This window comes from Cetorhinus maximus, chromosome 7, assembly GCF_964194155.1.
Source record: "Cetorhinus maximus chromosome 7, sCetMax3.hap1.1, whole genome shotgun sequence".
Lineage (NCBI taxonomy): Eukaryota > Metazoa > Chordata > Chondrichthyes > Lamniformes > Cetorhinidae > Cetorhinus > Cetorhinus maximus.
Genome location: NC_135885.1, coordinates 53,698,527 through 53,718,265, shown reverse-complemented (window position 1 = coordinate 53,718,265; position 19,739 = coordinate 53,698,527). Strand labels below are relative to the sequence as shown.

Sequence of the window (19,739 nt, the reverse complement as noted above, 5' to 3'; positions counted from 1 at the left end):
ATTATATGCCGTCCTCCTCTCCGAAAAAAATATTCACTATTACTCTTTGTTTCCGTTTACTCAGCCAACTTTGTATTGATGCAGTCACTGTCCTGCTAGTCCATGGACTTTAACTTTATTGGCAAGTCTGCAATGTGGCACAATATTCAACACCTTCTGGAAGCATGTACACCATATCAATCACATTACCCTCATCAAAGCTCTCTTACCTCATCAAAAAGCTAAATCAGACCAGTTAAACATGATTTACCCTCAACAAATCCACGCTGGCTTTCCTTAATCAATCCAAATTTGTCCAAACGACTGCAAATTTTATCCTGGATTTACAATTTCTAAATGCTTTCTCATCACCAAGGTTCAACTGACTAGACTGTAAACAGGGGAAGGTGGCATAATGGCAATGTCACTAGACTAGTAAGCCAGAGGCCCAGGCTAATGCTCTGGGGGGACATGGGTTCAAATCCACCACAGCAGCAATTACTAAATCTGGAATTAAAAAAGCTAGCCCCAGTAATGGTGACCATGGGTCTGGAGTCACAGAACAGGGAAGGATGGCAGATTTCCTTCCCTAAAGGACATTGGTGAACCAGTTGGGATTTTACAACAATCGATGATAGTTGTCATGGTCACCATTACTGAGGTGAGTTTCAAATTCCCTCCAAAGGTTGTTGCGACTCGGATTGCTTCAACTACTGCTCACCTCCCAGGGTTTCAATCTCGTCTCCTGGATTCCTGAGGCTACACTCCAGCACCAACTGACAGGCACAACTTCAGCTTTTCAGCCATGCTGCGCAGAACACCACTGCTCCAAAGGGAGCAGCACAGGGTCACCAACTTTCCACTGCCTTTTCAGCTCTCCAGCGCTTCTCCCAAGCCCTCATTACATGGAGCATTCAGCCATAGCACTTTTGGTGCTTGGAGCTTCTTTCTTTGCTCCTCTCCCCAGTGGTTCCTACCAGTAGTCTCCTCCAGGTGCTCCTTCCCCGGTTCTCTCTCTCTCTGGGGCCGTGCCCTGTCCCCTCTCCCTAGGTTCCCTATTTGAGCTCCCTCTTTGGGGCTTCTCCTTGTCCTCTATCCCGGGACTCCTCTGGTATGGCACCCCACTCCTGGATCCTGTGATCAGGTTTTGGCACCATTTCTTCCCACACAGGTGCACTGGGCACTTGACCCTGCCCAAAGAACTCTAAAATGCTGGACTGCGAATGGGCTGCCCACTCCCGATCCGCACATATGCAGAAGCTCCCAGGGCATACAGCGACTTGTGATTGCCAGTCTCCGCTCAGGAATCGGGTAAGTCAGGATTTCTTTACAAGTTGAATACCAACAAACAGTGTGTGCTGGCTCACTGAATACCTTCTGTGACCAATGAGGACAGCATGAAATCTTCTGTTTAATAACCTAACTATCATTTGATTCGATCTTTTCATTTTAGCTTTTATTTCATTTGTTTAAAATCAGTTTGCGTGCCCTCCCCTTATGTGGGCATTTAATCTTGGCTCCTTTAAAAGGGAGGCACTTGAAGCATCCTGGTCAGGCTTTATTTCAATCCCATGGTCTACTAAAATTGGAGTCAGATATAGGCTCGACATGGACACTGGGGATCAATTTAAAGATAATATAATATCTGAAGGAAGTTATCCAAGCTGCATTCATCCAACTTAAAGTTTTATTGGCCACAAGAAAAAAAGTCACGTATCTTATGTATTGCAAACCAATTTGCTTTTTAAAATAATACAAGTTCCTTATACCAATCTTCTATAATCTCACTACTCGTTTCCAATTATTCAGAAGGTATTTGATTATATAACTGTAATTAGTAAAATTGCTTTCTCCTTTATGAAAAAAATGTAAGTTAGTCTCCAATTGATGTATTTATGCTCATACATTTGAACATAGGTGTGAAGACATTGTCATAATGTTGATCTGAAATTAAAGACTGAGAAATTTCCTTGCTACTTAAGACTTTCTTCATTTTAATTATTTGCAATTAAAATTTCATCTGATCATTACTTCGATTCATGGCAACATCGATAATGTCAATTTTGATAAATTCTTGGGAAAACCTACTGGGAAATGTAGAAGCATATCTTTCATTAATATTTACGACAAGCAAAATGAAATTTTAATTGCAAATAATTAAAATGAAGAAAGCCTCAAGTGACAGGGGAATTTCTCTTTAATTTCATATTAACATTATGACAATGTCCTCACACCTGTATTCAAATGTATGAATATAAACACATTAATTGAAGACTAACTTATTTTTTTATGACTAAATTTAGAACACTTTATTTGACGAGCATTCTGCACAAACAGAGCTTGATGAAATCTTTGAAATTAGTATTGCAAAGACTGATCCACAGGTCAAGAAATCAATGAGAACTATCAATCTCCTTAATAAATTAAAACTAAGCAGGCTTCATAAAAGGGACATACAAACATGAATTAACAGTTGTTAATTCATAATCTCTATTGATTTTTCAGTTTATTAGAACACTGAACCATACAGACTAGGAAGGGCCAAAATTCAAACTCCACTCTCTGCTTAGTTGCTAGCTTCAACCCTCTTTTGCTAAGGAGGAAAACAAAAGCATTTGGTTCAGCTGCAATATCTCACATGGTGTTACAATTTGCTGAAATTTATTGTTGGGGAACCAAGTTAGCTAGTGCCATGGAACCATACTCCAGCATAAGGCTGTGCCTTTAGGAGAGTAAAGAGAATTGGGCAGTGACAAAAATCTGCTTATTGCTTACAGAACCTTTAAATGGTCTTTCTTTAATTTGTGACATTGAACAACATTTAAGAGGGAGAGTTTCTTATTTCTGTTTCATGTTACTCATAAAACTTTTTTATATAAGTTACATTTATGAATGCTTTGCTGGAATTCTATACCTTGCTATTGAAAAAAAATTGCTTCTACAGATAGATACGTAAAAGAGATAGCGTGCATTTGTATTTTTTGAATAAAGCATTCATGGGGGGTGAAAACTGACGCCTTTCTAGCGTCATAGTTTATATTACTAATAAAATTGATACTATGAAAGGGGTTTCATTGTTAAAAGGTGAAGTTCAAAGAGGCTGGTGAGACAGTGAGAATTTGAATTCAAACAGCAGTGGTAGGTATAACTTCACAAGTTTTTGGGTGTGCAGAGCAGAGGCAATACGAGATCAAAAGGCAGCTGTAAGCCTCCAACTGGCTCCACAGGATCCAAAGTGCAAAGAACCTCATTTTGAATTTGTAAGGTGAAAATGTTTTGCCTGGTGTTTGGTTAAGTCTATGGGTTGCTGTTGCCTTAATGAAGATTAGTTTGGGAATTTGTTAAAAGTTATGATAGTAGTAATTTGAAGCCATGTGTAAATATTTTAATCTGTGTAAATTAATAAAATGCTTCAATTAGTTTAATGTAAAGCCTCGAGAACTGATATAAAAGCAAAAAACTGCAGATGCTGGAAATCCGAGACAAAACCAGAAACAGAAATACCTGGAAAAATTCAGCAGTACTTCCTCCTACCTCTCCCTGGACCATGACCCCACCACTGAACATCAAGCCATTGTTTCCAGGACTGTGATAAAAACAAAAAACTGCGGACGCTGGAAATCCAAAACAAAAAAAAAACCTGGAAAAACTCAGCAGGTCTGGCAGCATCGGCGGAGAAGAGTACAGTTGACGTTTTGAGTCCTCATGACCCTTCAACAGAACTAAGTAAAAATAGGAGATGGGTGAAATATAAGCTGGTTGGGTTGGGGGGTGGAGAGAGAGAGAGAGGGGGAGAAAAGTGGGGAGGGGGTTGGTTCTTGGGACAAGCAAGCAGTGATAGGAGATAACCAAAATACGTCACAGACAAAAGAACAAAGAGGTGTAGAAGGTGATGATATTATCTAAAAGAATGTTCTAATTAAGAATGGATAGCAGGACAAGTTTTTCCAGGTATTTTTTATTTTTTGTTTTGGATTTCCAGCATCCGCAGTTATTTATTTTTATCTCTGTGTTTAATTGACTGCCACTTCTCTTCAAGAAATGCCTACCTTGAAGAAGTTTTGTTCTACTCTCCGTCAGGATTTTCGTATCTCTCTTCTGCCTTGTTCACCTTCATTGCTTTCTCTTTCTCTCCTGGTGTTTGACAAGGTGTTTACTAAAACCCGCTTTCACAGCCATATTTCCTTCCTCAGTGACTGCCTCCATCTCCGACTTATCCCACGTGGATTTCAACTGAAATTCCATCCCTCATGTTTCGAACCCACCCTGGATTACAGGTATCGCCGGGACATACAACGTACCTCAGATTGCTGTTCCCGTCGCATTCTGAGATCCACACTCAGTGCCATGCGCCGCCATATGAACACACTCGACCTCTCCCTCCAGCAGCACCGCCGCACCCTTTTCCAAAGCTTCGCGAGCCCCAAGTTTCATTTTATTTCTCGTCTCATCCGACGCCTCAACAAGAAACTTTTTCTCTTTCTCTCAAGTGCTAAGGAACGCAAGCTCCAACAACTCATCGACTCCAACACCCATCCAGGACCCTCCACCCCTGCCTGTCCCCACCCCATCTTCCAATCCCAGCCCCGGCCGGGTATTCACCATACCCCGACCTTCCCCTCTCCGACGCTGAACGTTCAGTGCTCAGCAAAGGACTTAGTTTCATACCCTTACGCCCTCATCTCAATGAATTTTGGGCTCGGCACGATGCTGAACTCTTCTTCCGCCGCCTTCTTCTCTGTGCTCACTTCTTTGGGCAGGAGTCCTCTCCCCGTTCAACGGATCCTTTTACCCACCTCCAATATTCTCCCTAAACCTGGACCCCTCCCTCTGGATTCTTACCATCTCTTGATCTTTTCATTGAGAACTGTCGGCGTGACATTAGTCGTCTCAATTTCTCTGCTCCTCTCACCCATTCTAACCTGTCTCTCTCTGAACTTACTGCACTCCGTTCTCTCAGGTCCAACCCTAACATTGTCATCAAACCCAATGACAAGGGTGGTGCTGTTGTCGTCTGGGGCATTGACCTCTACCTCGCGGAGGCTGAGTGTCAACTCGCAGACACTTCCTCCTACCTCTCCCTTGACCATGACCCCACCACTGAACATCAAGCCATTGTTTCCAAGACAGTCACTGACCTCATCTCCTCTGGAGATCTTCCTTCCACAGCTTCCAACCTGATAAGTCGCCCAACCTCGGATGGCCCACTTCTACCTCCTACGCAAAATCCACAAACAGGACTGTCCCAGCAGACCGATCGTGTCAGCCTGTTCCTGCCCCACGGAACTCATTTCTCACTATCTTGACTTCCTTCTCTCTCCCCTTGTCCAGTCCCTTCCCACCTACATCCGTGATTCCTCTGACACCTTACGTCACAATCAACAATTTCCAGTTCCCTGGCCCCAACTGCCTCTTCTTCACCATGGACGTCCAATCCCTCTACACCTCCATCCCTCAACAGATTGGTCTGAGGGCTCTCCGCTTCTTCCTCGAACAGAGGCCCGAACAATCCCCATCCACCACTACTCTCCTCCGTCTGGCTGAACTTATTTTCACACTGAATAATTTCTCCTTAAACTCCTCTCACTACCTCCAAATAAAAGGTGTGGCTATGGGTACCCGCATGGGGCCCAGCTATGCCTGTCTCTTTATGGGGAATGTGGAACATTCCTTGTTCCAGTCCTACTCCGGCCCCCTCCCACAACTCTTTCTCTGGTACATCGATGATTACTTCGGTGCTACTTCATGCTCTCGTCGGGACCTGGAAAAATTTATTAATTTTGCTTCCAATCTCTACCCCTCCATCATTTTTACATGGTCCATCTCTGACACTTCCCTTCCTTTCCTTGACCTCTCTGTCTCAATTTCTGGTGAGAGACTGTCCACCAATATCCATTACAAGCCTAGCGACTCCCACAGCTATCTCGACTACAGCTCCTCACACCCCGCTTCCTGTAAGGACTCCATCCCATTCTCTCAGTTCCTTCGCCTCCGTCGCACCTGTTCTGATGATGCTACCTTCAAAAACAGTTCCTCTGACATGTCCTCCTTCTTCCTTAACCAAGGTTTTCCACCCACGGTAGTTGACAGGGCATTCAACTGTGTTCAGCCCATCTCCCGCGCATCCGCCCTCACGCCTTATCCTCCCTCCCAGAAACATGATAGGGTCCCCCTTGTCCTCACTTATCACCCCACCAGCCTCCGCATTCAAAGGATCATCCTCCGCCATTTCCGCCAACTCCAGCATGATGCCACCACCAAACACATCTTCCCTTCACCCCCCCGTCGGCATTCCGTAGGGATCGTTCCCTCCGTGACACCCTGGTCCACTCCTCCATCACCCCCTACTCCTCAACCCCCTCCTACAGCACCTCCCCATGCATACGCAAGATATGCAGCACCTGCCCCTTCACTTACTCTCTCCTCACCGTCCAAGGGCCCAAAGACTCCTTTCAAGTGAAACAGCATTTCATTTGCATTTCCTTCAACTTAGTCTACTGCATTCATTGCTCCCAATGCAGTTTCCTCTACATTGGAGAGACCAAACGCAGACTGGGTGACCACTTTGCAGAACACCTTCGGTCTGTCCACAAGCATCACCCAGACCTCCCTGTCGCTTGCCATTTTAACACTCCACCCTGCTCTCTTGCCTACATGTCTGTCCTTGGCTTGCTGCATTGTTCCAGTGAAGCTCAACGCAAAATGGAGGAACAGCACCTCATCTTCCCACTAGGCACTTAACAGCCTTCCGGACTGAATATTGAGTTCAACAATTTTAGATCTTAAACTCCATCCTCCATCCCCACCCCCTTTCCGTTTCTTCCCCCTCCTTTTTGTTTCTTCCAATAATTAAAATAGATTTTTCTTTTCCCACCTATTTCCATTATTTTTAATGTATTCTACCGATCATTTATCTATACCTTTTATGCCCTTTTAGTCTTATTTCACCCCACCCCCACTAGAGCTATCTGTACCTTGCTTGTCCTGCTATCCATTCTTAATTAGCACATTCTTTTAGATAATATCACCACCTTCAACACCTCTTTGTTCTTTTGCCTGTGACATCTTTTGGTTATCTCCTCCTATCACTGCTTGCTTGTCCCAACAACCAACCGCCCCCCTTCTCTCTCCCCCAACCCTCCCTTAAACCAGCTTATATTTCACACCTCTCCTATTTTTACTTAGTTCTGTTGAAGGGTCATGAGGACTCGAAACGTCAACTGTGCTCTGCTCCACCGATGCTGCCAGACCTGCTGAGTTTTTCCAGGTATTTTTTATTTTTTGTTTCCAGGACTGTCACTGACCTCATCTCCTCCGGAGATCTTCCTTCCAGAACTTCCAACCTGATAGTTGCCCAACCTTGGACGGCCCGCTTCTACCTCCTACCCAAAATCCACAGACAGGACTGTCCCGGCAGACCGATCGTGTCAGCCTGTTCCTGCCCCACGGAACTCATTTCACGCTATCTTGACTCCCTTCTCTCTCCCCTTGTCCAGTCCCTTCCCACCTACATCCGTGATTCCTCTGACACCTTATGTCACGTCAACAATTTCCAGTTCCCTGGCCCCAACCGCATCCTCTTCACCATGGACGTCCAATCCCTCCACACCTCCATCCCCCACCGGGATGGCCTGAGGGCTCTCCGCTTCTTCCTCGAACAGAGGCCTAAACAATCCCCATCCACCACTACTCTCCTCCGTCTGGCAGAACTTATTCTCACACTGTACAATTTCTCCTTTAACTCCTCTCACTTCCTCCAAATAAAAGGTGTAGCTATGGGTACCCGCATGGGGCCCAACTATGCCTGTCTCTTTATGGGGTATGTGGAACATTCCTTGTTCCAGTCCTACTCCGGCCCCCTCCCACAACTCTTTCTCTGGTACATCGATGATTACTTCGGTGCTGCTTCATGCTCTCGTCGGGACCTGGAAAAATTTATTAATTTTGCTTCCAATCTCCACCCCTCCATCATTTTCACATGGTCCATCTCTGACACTTCCCTTCCCTTCCTTGACCTCTCTGTCTCAATTTCTGGTGATAGACTGTCCACCAATATCCATTACAAGCCTACCTACTCCCACAGCTACCTCGACTACAGCTCCTCACACCCCGCTTCCTGTAAGGACTCCATCCCATTCTCTCAGTTCCTTCGCCTCCGTCGCATCTGTTCTGATGATGCCACTTTCAAAAACAGTTCCTCTGACATGTCCTCCTTCTTCCTTAACTGAAGTTTTCCACCCGCGGTAGTTGACAGGGCCCTCAACCGTGTCCAGCCCATCTCCCGCGCATCCGCCCTCACGCCTTGTCCTCCCTCCCAGAAACATGATAGGGTCCCCCTTGTCCTCACTTATCACCCCACCAGCCTCCGCATTCAAAGGATCACCCTCCGCTATTTCCACCAACTCCAGCATGATGCCACCACCAAACACATCTTCCCTTCAACACCCCCTGGCGGCATTCCGTAGGGATAGTTCCCTCCGTGACACCCTGGTCCACTCCTCCATCACCCTCTACTCCTCAACCCCTTCCCACGGCACCTTCCCATGCAAACGCAGAAGATGCAACACCTGCCCCTTCACTTCCTCTCTCCTCACCGTCCAAGGGCCCAAACACTCCTTTCAAGTGAAGCAGCATTTCACTTGCACTTCCCTCAACTTTGTCTACTGCATTCGTTGCTCCCAATGCAGTTTCATCTACATTGGAGAGACCAAACGCAGACTGGGTGACCACTTTGCAGAACACCTTCAGTCTGTCCGCAAGCATTACCCAGACCTCCTTGTCGCTTGCCACTTCAACACTCCACCCTGCTGTCATGCCCACATGTCTGTCCTTGGCTTGCTGCATTGTTCCAGTGAAGCTCAACGCAAACAGGAGGAACAGCACCTCATCTTCCGACTAGGCACTTTACAGCCTTCCGGACTGCATATTGAGTTCAACAATTTTAGATCTTGAACTCGCTCCTCCATCCCCACCCCCTTTCCATTTCTTCCCCCTCCTTTTTGTTTTTTCCAATAATTTATATAGATTTTTCTTTTCCCACCTATTTCCATTATTTTTAAATGTATTTCCATCGATTGTTTATCTCTGCCTTTTATGCCCTTTTAGTATTATTTCACCCCACCCCCACTAGAGCTATCTGTACCTTATCTGTCCTGCTCTCTACTCTTAATTAGCACATTCCTTTAGATAATATCACCACCTTCAACACCTCTTTGTCCTTTTGTCTGTGACATCTTTTGGTTATCTCCACCTATTACTGGCTGCTTGTCCTAACAATCCCCCCCCCAACTAAACCAGCTTACATTTCACCCCTTTCCTATTTTTACTTAGTTCTGTTGAAGGGTCATGAGGACTCGAAACGTCAACTGTGCTCTTCTCCGCCGATGCTGCCAGACCTGCTGAGTTTTTCCAGGTATTTCTGTTTCTGTTTTTGTTCCTCGAGAACTGATGGTCTGATTCCTGAATTTAGAGTCGCATCTCAAACATAACACTTAAAATTATAGGTTATGACAGTTGTTTAAAGTTTCCCTCTGGGGTATTTAAATAACTTCGCTTTGTCAACTGCATCAGTCATAACATATATCCACACATTTCTGGTTTCAACCTTCAAAATCTTCTCTGCACACTCTCCAGGGCCTTAATATCCTTTTTATAATATGGTGACCAGAACTGCATGCAGTACTCAAGGTTCAATACAGGTTATGGAATGGAGTCATACAGTCATTACAGCACAGAAGGAGGACATTCAGCCTATCAAGACCATGCCAGCTCTCCAGAGAGCAATTCAGTTCGTCCCATTTCCAACTCTACCAAAGTAGCTCTGCAAATTTATTTCCCTCAAGATTCCTTTTGAAATCATTGATCCTCTCCGCTTCCACCACCCTTGTAGGCAGCAAATTCCAGGTCATCACCATGCGCTACGTAAAAAAAGTTCTTCCTCACACCCCCCCCCCAGTATCTCTTGCTCAAAACCTTAAATCTGTGCCCCCTACTCCTTTTACCATTAGCTGATGGGAACAGCTTTTCTTTTTCTTCCTTATCTAAACCTGTCATCATCTTGTACACTTCTATCGAATCTCCTGTCAATCTCATTTGTTCCAAGAAGAACACCTTAGTTTTTCCAATTTAACTTTGTAGTTAAAATCTCTCATCCCTGGAACCATTCTAGTAAATCTCCTCTGCACCCTCTCAAGGGCCCTGACATCCTTCCTAAGTTTGAACACATATCATTGTGATATGGAATTCTATCACGCACGAGTGAATAGCTAAAAGTGAACTGGATGAAAAATTAACTTCAATTTTCAACTAAATCCAATTGAGCTCATTTGAAGATAACGGGCTGTAACTTGCAAGCTTTTCAGCATTTTATTGGGCTGGGGGTACCCCAAAGATGCACAGAGAGGGGGTACCTCAAAGATGCATGGGCGGGGGGTACCCCAAAGGTGCACGGGTGGTTGGGGGGATTCCCCTTTGGACATTCCCAGCTAAGGTTTGCATGGGCAATTGCCTGGAAGCGCAAACTTTACCTGGGCAATTGCCTTGCACTAGGAACCATCAGAAAATGCAATTTAAATTGACAACTTTGGATGGTTCTGACTGGGTTACACCAATAGTTACCCAGAAAAAGTTCAAAAAATTAAAGCCACTTCTAATTTCTGGGTAACTATTGTACAGGCCCAAACCAACTTCCCCACAGGACTGCCCCCACACCCCTGACTCTTCAGGGGACTCCCCGCACCCCTCAGTAACACCTCTTCTGCCCACATGGGATTTCCCCCAGTGCTTCCACTCTCGCCACAGTGCCTCTTCCCCCCCACCACCACGCTGCTGCTATTGCTTCCAGGCCTTGCCTCCTGCCCTTGTTCCTCAGCCTTGCCAACAGCCCTGCCCCCTGCTCATGCCTTAGGCCCTGGGTCTGTTCTTCTTCTGGCTACTCGCTCCACTGCGGCCTCTGCTTTTTTTATTCGCTCATGCGATGTGGGCATCGCTGGCTAGGTCAACATTTATTGCCCATCCCTAATTGCCCTGGTTTAAGAGTCAACCACACTGCTATGGGTCCAAAGTCACATGCAGGCCAGGCCAAGTAAGGACGGCAGATTTCCTTCTCGAAAGTACATTAATGAACCAGTTGGGTTTTTATGACAATCAGCAATGGTCATCATCAGACTTTTAACTCCAGATTTTTATTGAATTCAAATTTCGCCATCTGCCATGGTGGGATTCGAATCCGGATCCCCAGAACATTAACCTAGGTATCTGGAATACCCTTCCAGTGCTGAACTCCCATTGAAGTGCTCTCCTGCATCTAGTGGCAGACATTGGTCAGTGCAAGTAGTTCTGGTATTTCAGCTGATAACTGCACTGACCAACTTCTGTCACTGGAACGATCCTGGTCAACCTAAAAGTACTGGTACCTGTATGATGAGTGTATTTTTTTTTACTGGATACTGTATTGTATTTCTTTTATATTCATTGATGTATTTTATTTTGCAAGGAATGCATAGTGCTGTACATGAATGTTACAGTGTTTCAACTTTTATATCATTTTTTTCCAGGTGAGAAATGTCCATAGAAACCTAACTCTGGTCTTAATATTGATTCCTATGAGAATTATGATCCACAAAGTCATTTCACTTAAAGTCGTGATTTTCAGGAAAGCAACCACAACTTTAAGTGAGGACTTACTGTATCGTAATTCCGGGAGGGAGGGAATGCTTTGAACCAAAGGGATGAGACTTTTGGATGAACTGGTTTACAGAGAGTGGAGATCAGGAGGTCAACCAGGAAATATTGGAGTAACCATCTGGAGCTGACATAGACATGAATGAAGGTGTCAATGGCAAATGCACTAAATTAAGGATGGAAGCAGGTTACATTACAGAGGTGGAAGCAGGGAGGTCTTTGTGATGGAGGATAGAGTGTAGTAGCTCAGGTCAAGGTTGAATATGATGCTGGAAGGGTGCAAACGAGCTGATTCAGCACAAGATAGTCACCTGGCAGGCTCCACAGCATCTACTCATGCAAACACAGGAGATGATCACATGCAGGGAGTTGGGGTTTGGGACAAGAATATGGCTACTTGTAGCAGGGGCTAAAGATTTCAGTCTTCCCAATATTTAGCTAGAGGAAATAATAGTGCATCCAAGGCTGGATGCAGGAAAAGCAGGCTGATGCCACAGATACAGCAGAGAGATCCAGAGCTGTCATTCTTAAAATTTAATATACTGAATTCACTGTTCACAATACGGTCTCCTCTATACTGGGGAAACCAAACACAGGTTGGCTGATCACTTTGCTGAACACCTCTATTTAGTCTGCTCAAGTGTGATCCTGAGCTATCAGTTGCTTGGCATTTTAATTCTCCGTTCCACTCAGAGCTCTCTGTCCTTGGCCTCCTACACGGCTCTAGTGAAGCTCAAAAGAAGCTCAAAGAACAGTATCTTACCTTCCGATTAAACACTTTATAGCCTTCTGAATTCAACACTGAGTTCAACAATTTTAGATCATAACTACTTTTCCCACTTTTGCAAACAGCACTGTGCTAATAATGATACTGCTGTTGCCAATTACAGCTCATCTAGACCCCATCTGTTATTTCTTGTCCCATTACAATCCCCTTTAAGCTTGCACGATCTTCCCTTTGCAGTTTGTAGGTGTATTACTTTTCCATCACCCTAGGTATTATTCCTTTCAACAGGTCTTGCCTTCCAAGGTGATCATCACATATTTCCATTTATGTATCAATTCAAGCATATTCAACTTTACAGACATCTAACCAGATATCTCTGTTTCTGTGAGGTTAATGGTATTCCTTGCCACCTTCAACTTGCATCTACAAACATGCAGGGTCCTGTTGCAACCAAAAGCAAAATACTGCAGATGCTGGAAACCTAAAATAAAAACAGAAAATTTATGGAAATACTCAGCAAGTCTAACAGCATCTGTGAAGAAAGAAACAGAGTTAGCATTTCAGATTGGGACTTTTCATCAGAACTTGTTACAGTATTTGTACATATCAAAGAGGCAACCAAACTGCCTTCTAATTGAAAGATTACTGGACAAAGTTTCAGTAATATAAAGAGAAATCAGAAATAGTTGTATTTGATTAACCCTTCACAAGCACTTAAGCGCTTCCAAATCTGACCTCCTGTGCATTTCCCCATCTAAGTGACAGAGCCTGCAGCTATGTTGAGCTCTCTTCCTAAGACCTTGCTATTTATCTTCCCAACTTAAAAATGCCCTTAAAGTCTCCAACTGTCTTTGCTCATTATTAATCTTCATAGTCTATTTTCTCCTTTATGAAATACCTTGAGATATTTACCTTTTTATAAATGCAATAAAAATGCAAATTATTGTTGCTCATGTAAAAACGTCAATGCCAATGTCATCCATGCCGTATTTTTAAAGACATTTAGTTTAACAACTCTGACCATTTCCAGTTCTTTCCTCATTGTAGTAAATCAATATCACCTCAGGAGGAATTAATTCAAGCAGTTACCTATTTAAGATATAATAAAAACACTTTTATTACCTCTGAAAATTCCTCTAGTCGCTCATTCACTTCTGGTAACATCCACGTGTCCTCGCCGCGTAAGTGTCTGAGCTGCTTCTGTTGCTCTTCTTTTTGATACTTAGCTTGAGCCTATAATGGAAGGAAAAAAGGTTCAATTAAGATGCTAATGCTGAAGATTCTCTACAGATATAAATTTAAGTCTTTTTACTCAGCTTTTTCCAAGTGAGAACGAACAATAAAAAGGTATTGGAATCATTATTAGAACAATAAGCGTTAGAATTGACATTAGAACAATAGAAAAGCAATAGAAATAAAAGAATAGAAACAGCATATTATTTAAATGGAGAGAGATTACAGGACTCTGGGGTACAAAGGAATCTGAGTGTCCTGATAGATGAATCACAAAAAGTTAATGTGCAGGTACTTTTATTGCAAGGGGAATGGAATAGGAGCATGGAATATAAAAGTAGGGATGTTTTGATACAGTTGGCGGGATCACATCTAGAGTATTGTGTATAGTTTTGGTCTCCTTACTTAGGAAGGATATAAATGTGTTAGAAGCAGTTCAAAGAAGGTACACTAGACTGATACCTGGAATGGGCTATTACCTTTCAAGGAAAGGTTGGACAGGCTAGGCCTGTATCCGCTGGAGTTTAGAAGAATGAGAGGTGATTTAATTAAAACATTTAAGGTCCTAACGGGACTTGACAAGGTGGATGCTGAAAGGATGTTTCCCTTTGTGGGAGAGACTAGAACTAGGAACACAGTTTAAAAATAAATGAGACACCCCTTAACATAGAGATGAGAAGAATTTTTTCTCTCAGAGGGTCGTGAGTCTTTGGAATTCTTTTCCCCAGGGGCAAGGTCATTGAATATTTTTTAAGGCAGAGGTAGATAAATTGACTAACAAGGGAATCAAAGGTTAACAGGAGTCGGTGGAACGTGGAGTTGAGGTTACAATCAGATCAGCCATGATCTTATTCAATGGTGGAGCAGGCTTGAGGGGCCGATTGGCCTACTCCTGCTCCTAATTTGTATCTAAAGAAAAATTCTAAGGAGGAACATTAGCAGCAGGAATAGGCCATTTGGCCCTTCGAGCCTGCCCTGCCATTCGATAAGATCATGGCTGATCTGGCTGTGGTCTCAACTCTACCTTCCTGTCTCCCTGCCACCCCCCAGAACCCTCAAGTACCCAATATTTTTCCAATGTTCCCACGCAAACACTTGCTGATCAAAGGACAAAGCCTAATCCAATCAAAATACACTAACCCATCCAGTACAGAAATCTATTGTTTGGAAACACCAGTTATCAGGAAATTATTTGAGCCAAACCAAGCAATTCACGGACTCACGACTTGACTTTTGGGCATTGCAAGAAATAGAGAAGGCATGGGCTCAGTAAAAATCATTGGAATTTGGATAAGTGAAACAATTCCTATTACTTATTTATAATGTCTCATCATTGGTTTATGTTTCAGGTAAATATTTATATCTACGGTGATCCCTGGTTCACATACTTGTGCTTAGGCTAATTTAATTCTCTAATCCAGAAAATTCCAAAATCCAGAAATGACTTGGTCCCAAGCATTCCAGACTGAAGAGGTAACAGTGTGTCTGCTATTGCATAGCCCCAGTTTTATATTTTAGAGGTCTATTTTTACTTATTCTTAATATTCCATGTTTAAGACCAAGCCTAATATATGTGATAATATCCATTCTCTTTCATATCTCAGATTGAATAACCACACAGTATTGCAGAATTCATATCACTACTGCTCCAAATATAATTTTCAATTTTTGAATATGTTCGTTGCAGAGACTCCTAAAAAAATAGGCAAAAACTAAAATTGAGACAGATAAAAATAGAATCAGGAGGAGGCCATTTAGTTTGTTGCGCCAACACCAGATCATTCCCAGGTATGCTTACAGCACACTTTTCTACACTCCACACTGGACCAAGGTTCATCACCTGGCTTGATGGGAAGGGCGAATGAGGGATATGGAGTGTTGTGAGATACAGGTTGTGGCAGTTATACCACTTAACTGCAGCTAATGCCCCAAGGCTCCACATGGATTATCACTTTCGAACTGTTAGATTGCATCTTAATCCATTCCATTCAGCGCAGTGGTGATGTCACAAAACAAAATGAAGGGTGTTCTCAGCATAAAAACAGCACTTCATCTCCATGAGGTTGTGCGGTGGTCACTCCTACCAGTGCTGTCACTGCAAAACGCAGCTAGCTTTTTGAGGGCGAGGTCAACTAGGCCATTGACTTGTGTTGGTTTTCGCATCACCAGCCGCAATCCCAGTCTGGCAGCTATGTCCTTGACGACACATCCAGCTTGGTGAGAGACACTGAAATTTCCCAGCCAGAATAGAATCTATGCCTTTGATACCCTCAGTGCTTTCTCCAACATGGAGGAGTGCTGATTCATCAGCTGAGGAAAGGTGGTAGGTGATAACCAGCAGAAGGTTTCCTTACCTATCTCTGGCCTAAAGTCTTGAGATTTCATGGGGTTCAGAGCCAATATTGAGGACTCTGAGACCCACTCCCCCTGACTGTATGGAATGGTGATGGAGTCGTCTGGAACTTTAACTGCTCTACTCCATCAGGACCACAGTTGTCACAACTGCAAAGTCAGGTAAAGTCAGGATGCCCCCACAATTGAACAGCCTGCCAACACACTTTCAAGACTCACAAATGGGGCAGAATTTTATGGTGCCGTTTCGGCAGGGACGGAGCCATAAAATGCGGTGAGCCATTATAAATCCCATTGACTTCAGCGGGAATGTAAAATCCCACTGTCGTAAAATTCTGCCCATGAAGAGCAGTCATTTGGGTGAGGAATGACATTTTCAGGAAAGGAGGGTAGAAGCTAGGAAATAAGTAATTATTAAAATAAACTACAATCACTTTGTCATAATAATGAAACCAAACGTTTAACAATTGGATAGTGCTCATATACTTACTAAACCTATATCAGTTAAATTTCTGTTGTGTATGTAAAAGCCTGTGAAACACAAAATTCCCATATTCTAATCAATCAAATAAAAGCAACCATCTTTTAACACTCAATTACATTTTCCTGGAGATATTTTCTGCGTAGGTTTAGATAACAACTGTAGTGATCAACAGAAAACCTGTAACTGGTACTTAGATTAAGACAATAAAAGATCAACAGCTGACTCAGCTTCTTCTGTGACTTAATTTACTGGTCTTAGTCAAGGCATAAGATGGAGGAATCTCAGGAAGTAGCAAAACAAAAGAGCAATTGCAGTCATCTCAGAATGCAAGAAGTGCTTTATGTTGGCCAATAATAAATTCTTACTTTTAGTCCTTTGCCCCTGTTTTGAATCATGGTGTGTCCTGTGTTATTGGTCATAGTCATAGAGGTCTACAGCACAGAAAAAGGCCCTTCGGCCCATCGAGTCTGTGCCAGTCAAACAAATATCTAACTATTCTAATCCCATTTTCCAGCACTAGGCCCACAGCCTTGTATGCCATGGCATCGCTAGCACACATCCAAATACTTCTTAAGTGTTATGACGGTTTCTGCCTCTACCACCCTTTCAGGCAGTGAGTTCCAAAGTCCCACCATCCTCTGGGTGAAAAGATTCTTCCTCACATCCCCTCTAAACCTCCTGCCCCTTACCTTAAATCTATGCCCCCTGGTTATTGATCCCTCCACCAATGGGAAAAGTTCCTTCCTGTCTACCCTATCTATGCCCCTCATAATGTTATACATCTCAATCATGTCCCCCCTCAATTTCCTCTGCTCCAGGGAAAATAACCCTAGTCTGTCCAATCTCTCCTCATAACTAAAACTCTCCAGCCCAGGCAACATCCTGGTAAATCTCCTCTGCATTCTCTCTAGTGCAATCACATCCTTCCTATAATGCAGATTCCAGAACTGCACGCAATACTCTAGCTGTGGCCTAACCAGCGTTTTATATAGTACCAACATAACCTCCCTGTTCTTATATTCTATGTCTTGGCCAAAAAAGGCAAGTATCCCATATGCCTTCTTAACCACCTTATTTACCTGTCCCGCTATCTGAAAGGACTGCTGGACATGAACACCAAGGTCCCTCTGATCCTCGGTACTTCCCAGGATCCTACCTTTCATCGTGTATTCCCGTGCCTTGTTTGTCCTACCCAAGTGCATCACCCCACACTTATCCAGATTACATTCCATTTGCCACTGATCAGCCCATCTGACCAGCCCGTCTATGCCCTCCTGTAATCTAAGTCTATCCTCCTCACTATTTACCACCCCACCAATTTTCGTGTCATCCGCAAACTTACTGATCAACCCTCCTACATTCAAGTCAAAATCATTTATATATACCACAAACAGCAAGGGACCCAACACCAATCCCCGTGGAACCCCACTGGACACAGGCATCCAGTCACAAAAACACCACTCGACCATCACCCTCCGCTTCCTGCCACTCAGCCAATTCTGGATCCAATTTGCCAAATTGCCTTGGATCTCATGGGCTCTTATATTCATTATCAGTCTCCCATGCGGGACCTTATCAAAAGCCTTGCTGAAGTCCAAGTAGACTACATAAAATACATTGCCCTCATCTGCACACCTGGTCATCTCTTCGAAAAATTCAATCAAATTGATCAGATATGACCTCCCCTTAACAAAACCATGCTGACTATCCTTGATTAATCCCTGCCTCTCCAAGTGGCGATTAATTCTGTCCCTCAGAATTGCTTCCAATAGTTTCCCCACCGCTGAGGTTAGGCTGACTGGCCTGTGGTTCCCTGATTTATCCCTTCCTCCATTCTTGAATAACAGTAACACATTGTCTGTACTCCAGTCCTCTGGCACCTCTCCTGTGGCCAGAGAGATATTGAAAATTATTGCCAGCACCCCTGCTATCTCCTCCCTTCCATCACCCAACAGCCTGGGATACATTTCATGCGGGCCTGGAGATTTAGCTACTTTTAAGCCTGCCAGATCACTTAGAACCTCCTCCCTTTCTATGTTAATTTCTTTAATCATATCACAATCCTTCTGCCTGATTTCCATACCCATGTCGTCCCTCACTTGTGAACACCAACAAAAAAAAGCGTTCATTTAGAACCCTACCTATGTCTTCCAGCTCCACACACAAATTACCACTATGGTCCTTAATGGGCCCTACTCTATCCCTAGTTATCCTCTTACTCTTAATGTGCTTGTAAAATAACTTTGGATTTCCCTTTATTTTACCTGCCAATGCTTTTTCATGCCCCCTTTTTGCTCTCCTAATTTCCTTTTTAAGTCCCCCCTCCTACACATTCTATAGTCATCTATGGCTTCCACCGTTTTGAGCCCTCGATATCTGCCATAAGCCTCCCTTTTTCTCTCTATCCAATCCAGTATATCCCTCGACATCCAGGGTTCCCTGGATTTGTTGGTCCCACCCTTTATCTTTACTGGAATATGTTGGCCCTGTACTCTCCCTATTTCCTTTCTGAATGAGTCCCACTGCTCTGACGCAGATTTACCTAAAAGTAGCTGCTCCCAGTCCACTCTGGCCAAATCATATCTGATCACATTAAAATCGGCCTTCCCCCAATTTAGAACTCTGATTTCTGGCCCATCCTTGTCCTTTTCCATAACAAACTTGAATGTCACGGAATTATGATCATTATCTGCAAAATGCTCCCCCACTGATATCTCTACCACTTGCCCGGCTTCATTCCATAAAATTAATTCCAGGGCCGCCCACTCTCTTGTTGGACCCTCTACGTACTGGCTTAAAAAGCTCTCCTGTATGCATTTTAAGAATTCCACTCCCTCTAAAGCTATCACACTATGACTAACCCAGTTAATGTTGGGGGAAGTTGAAATCCCACACTATTACTACCATATTATTATTCCACTCCTGAAATTTGCCTACATACCTGCTCTTCTATTTCTCTCTGACTGTTTGGGGGCCTATAGTACGCTCCCAGCAATGTGATTGCTCCTTTTTGTTTTTCAGTTCTACCCATATGGCTTCATTTGAGGGGCCTTCTAAGATGTCATCCCTCCTTACTGCTGTAATGGATTCCTTGATCAATACTGCGATACCCCCTCTTTTATCTCCTTCCCTGTCTCGCCTGAAGACCCTATATCCTTGAATATTGAGCTGCCAATCCTGCCCCTCTCTCAACCATGTCTCTGTGACAGCAATGACATCATACTTCCATGTGTTAATTTGTGCCTTCAACTCATCTGCCTTATTCGTCAGACTCCTTGCATT

At 43.7% G+C, this 19,739-nt stretch overlaps 1 protein-coding gene across 2 annotated transcripts in view; it reads right to left on the bottom strand.

Annotated features, from left to right (window-relative positions):
• Nucleotides 1-19,739, bottom strand: part of cwf19l2 (CWF19 like cell cycle control factor 2) — a 241,711-nt gene that overhangs the window by 183,300 nt on the left and 38,672 nt on the right. For both annotated transcript variants that reach the window (XM_078545514.1, XM_078545515.1), the window contains exon 2: nucleotides 13,511-13,621. In XM_078545514.1, coding sequence (XP_078401640.1) covers nucleotides 13,511-13,621 — 111 coding nt within the window. The remainder of the gene's footprint in view (nucleotides 1-13,510; nucleotides 13,622-19,739) is intronic.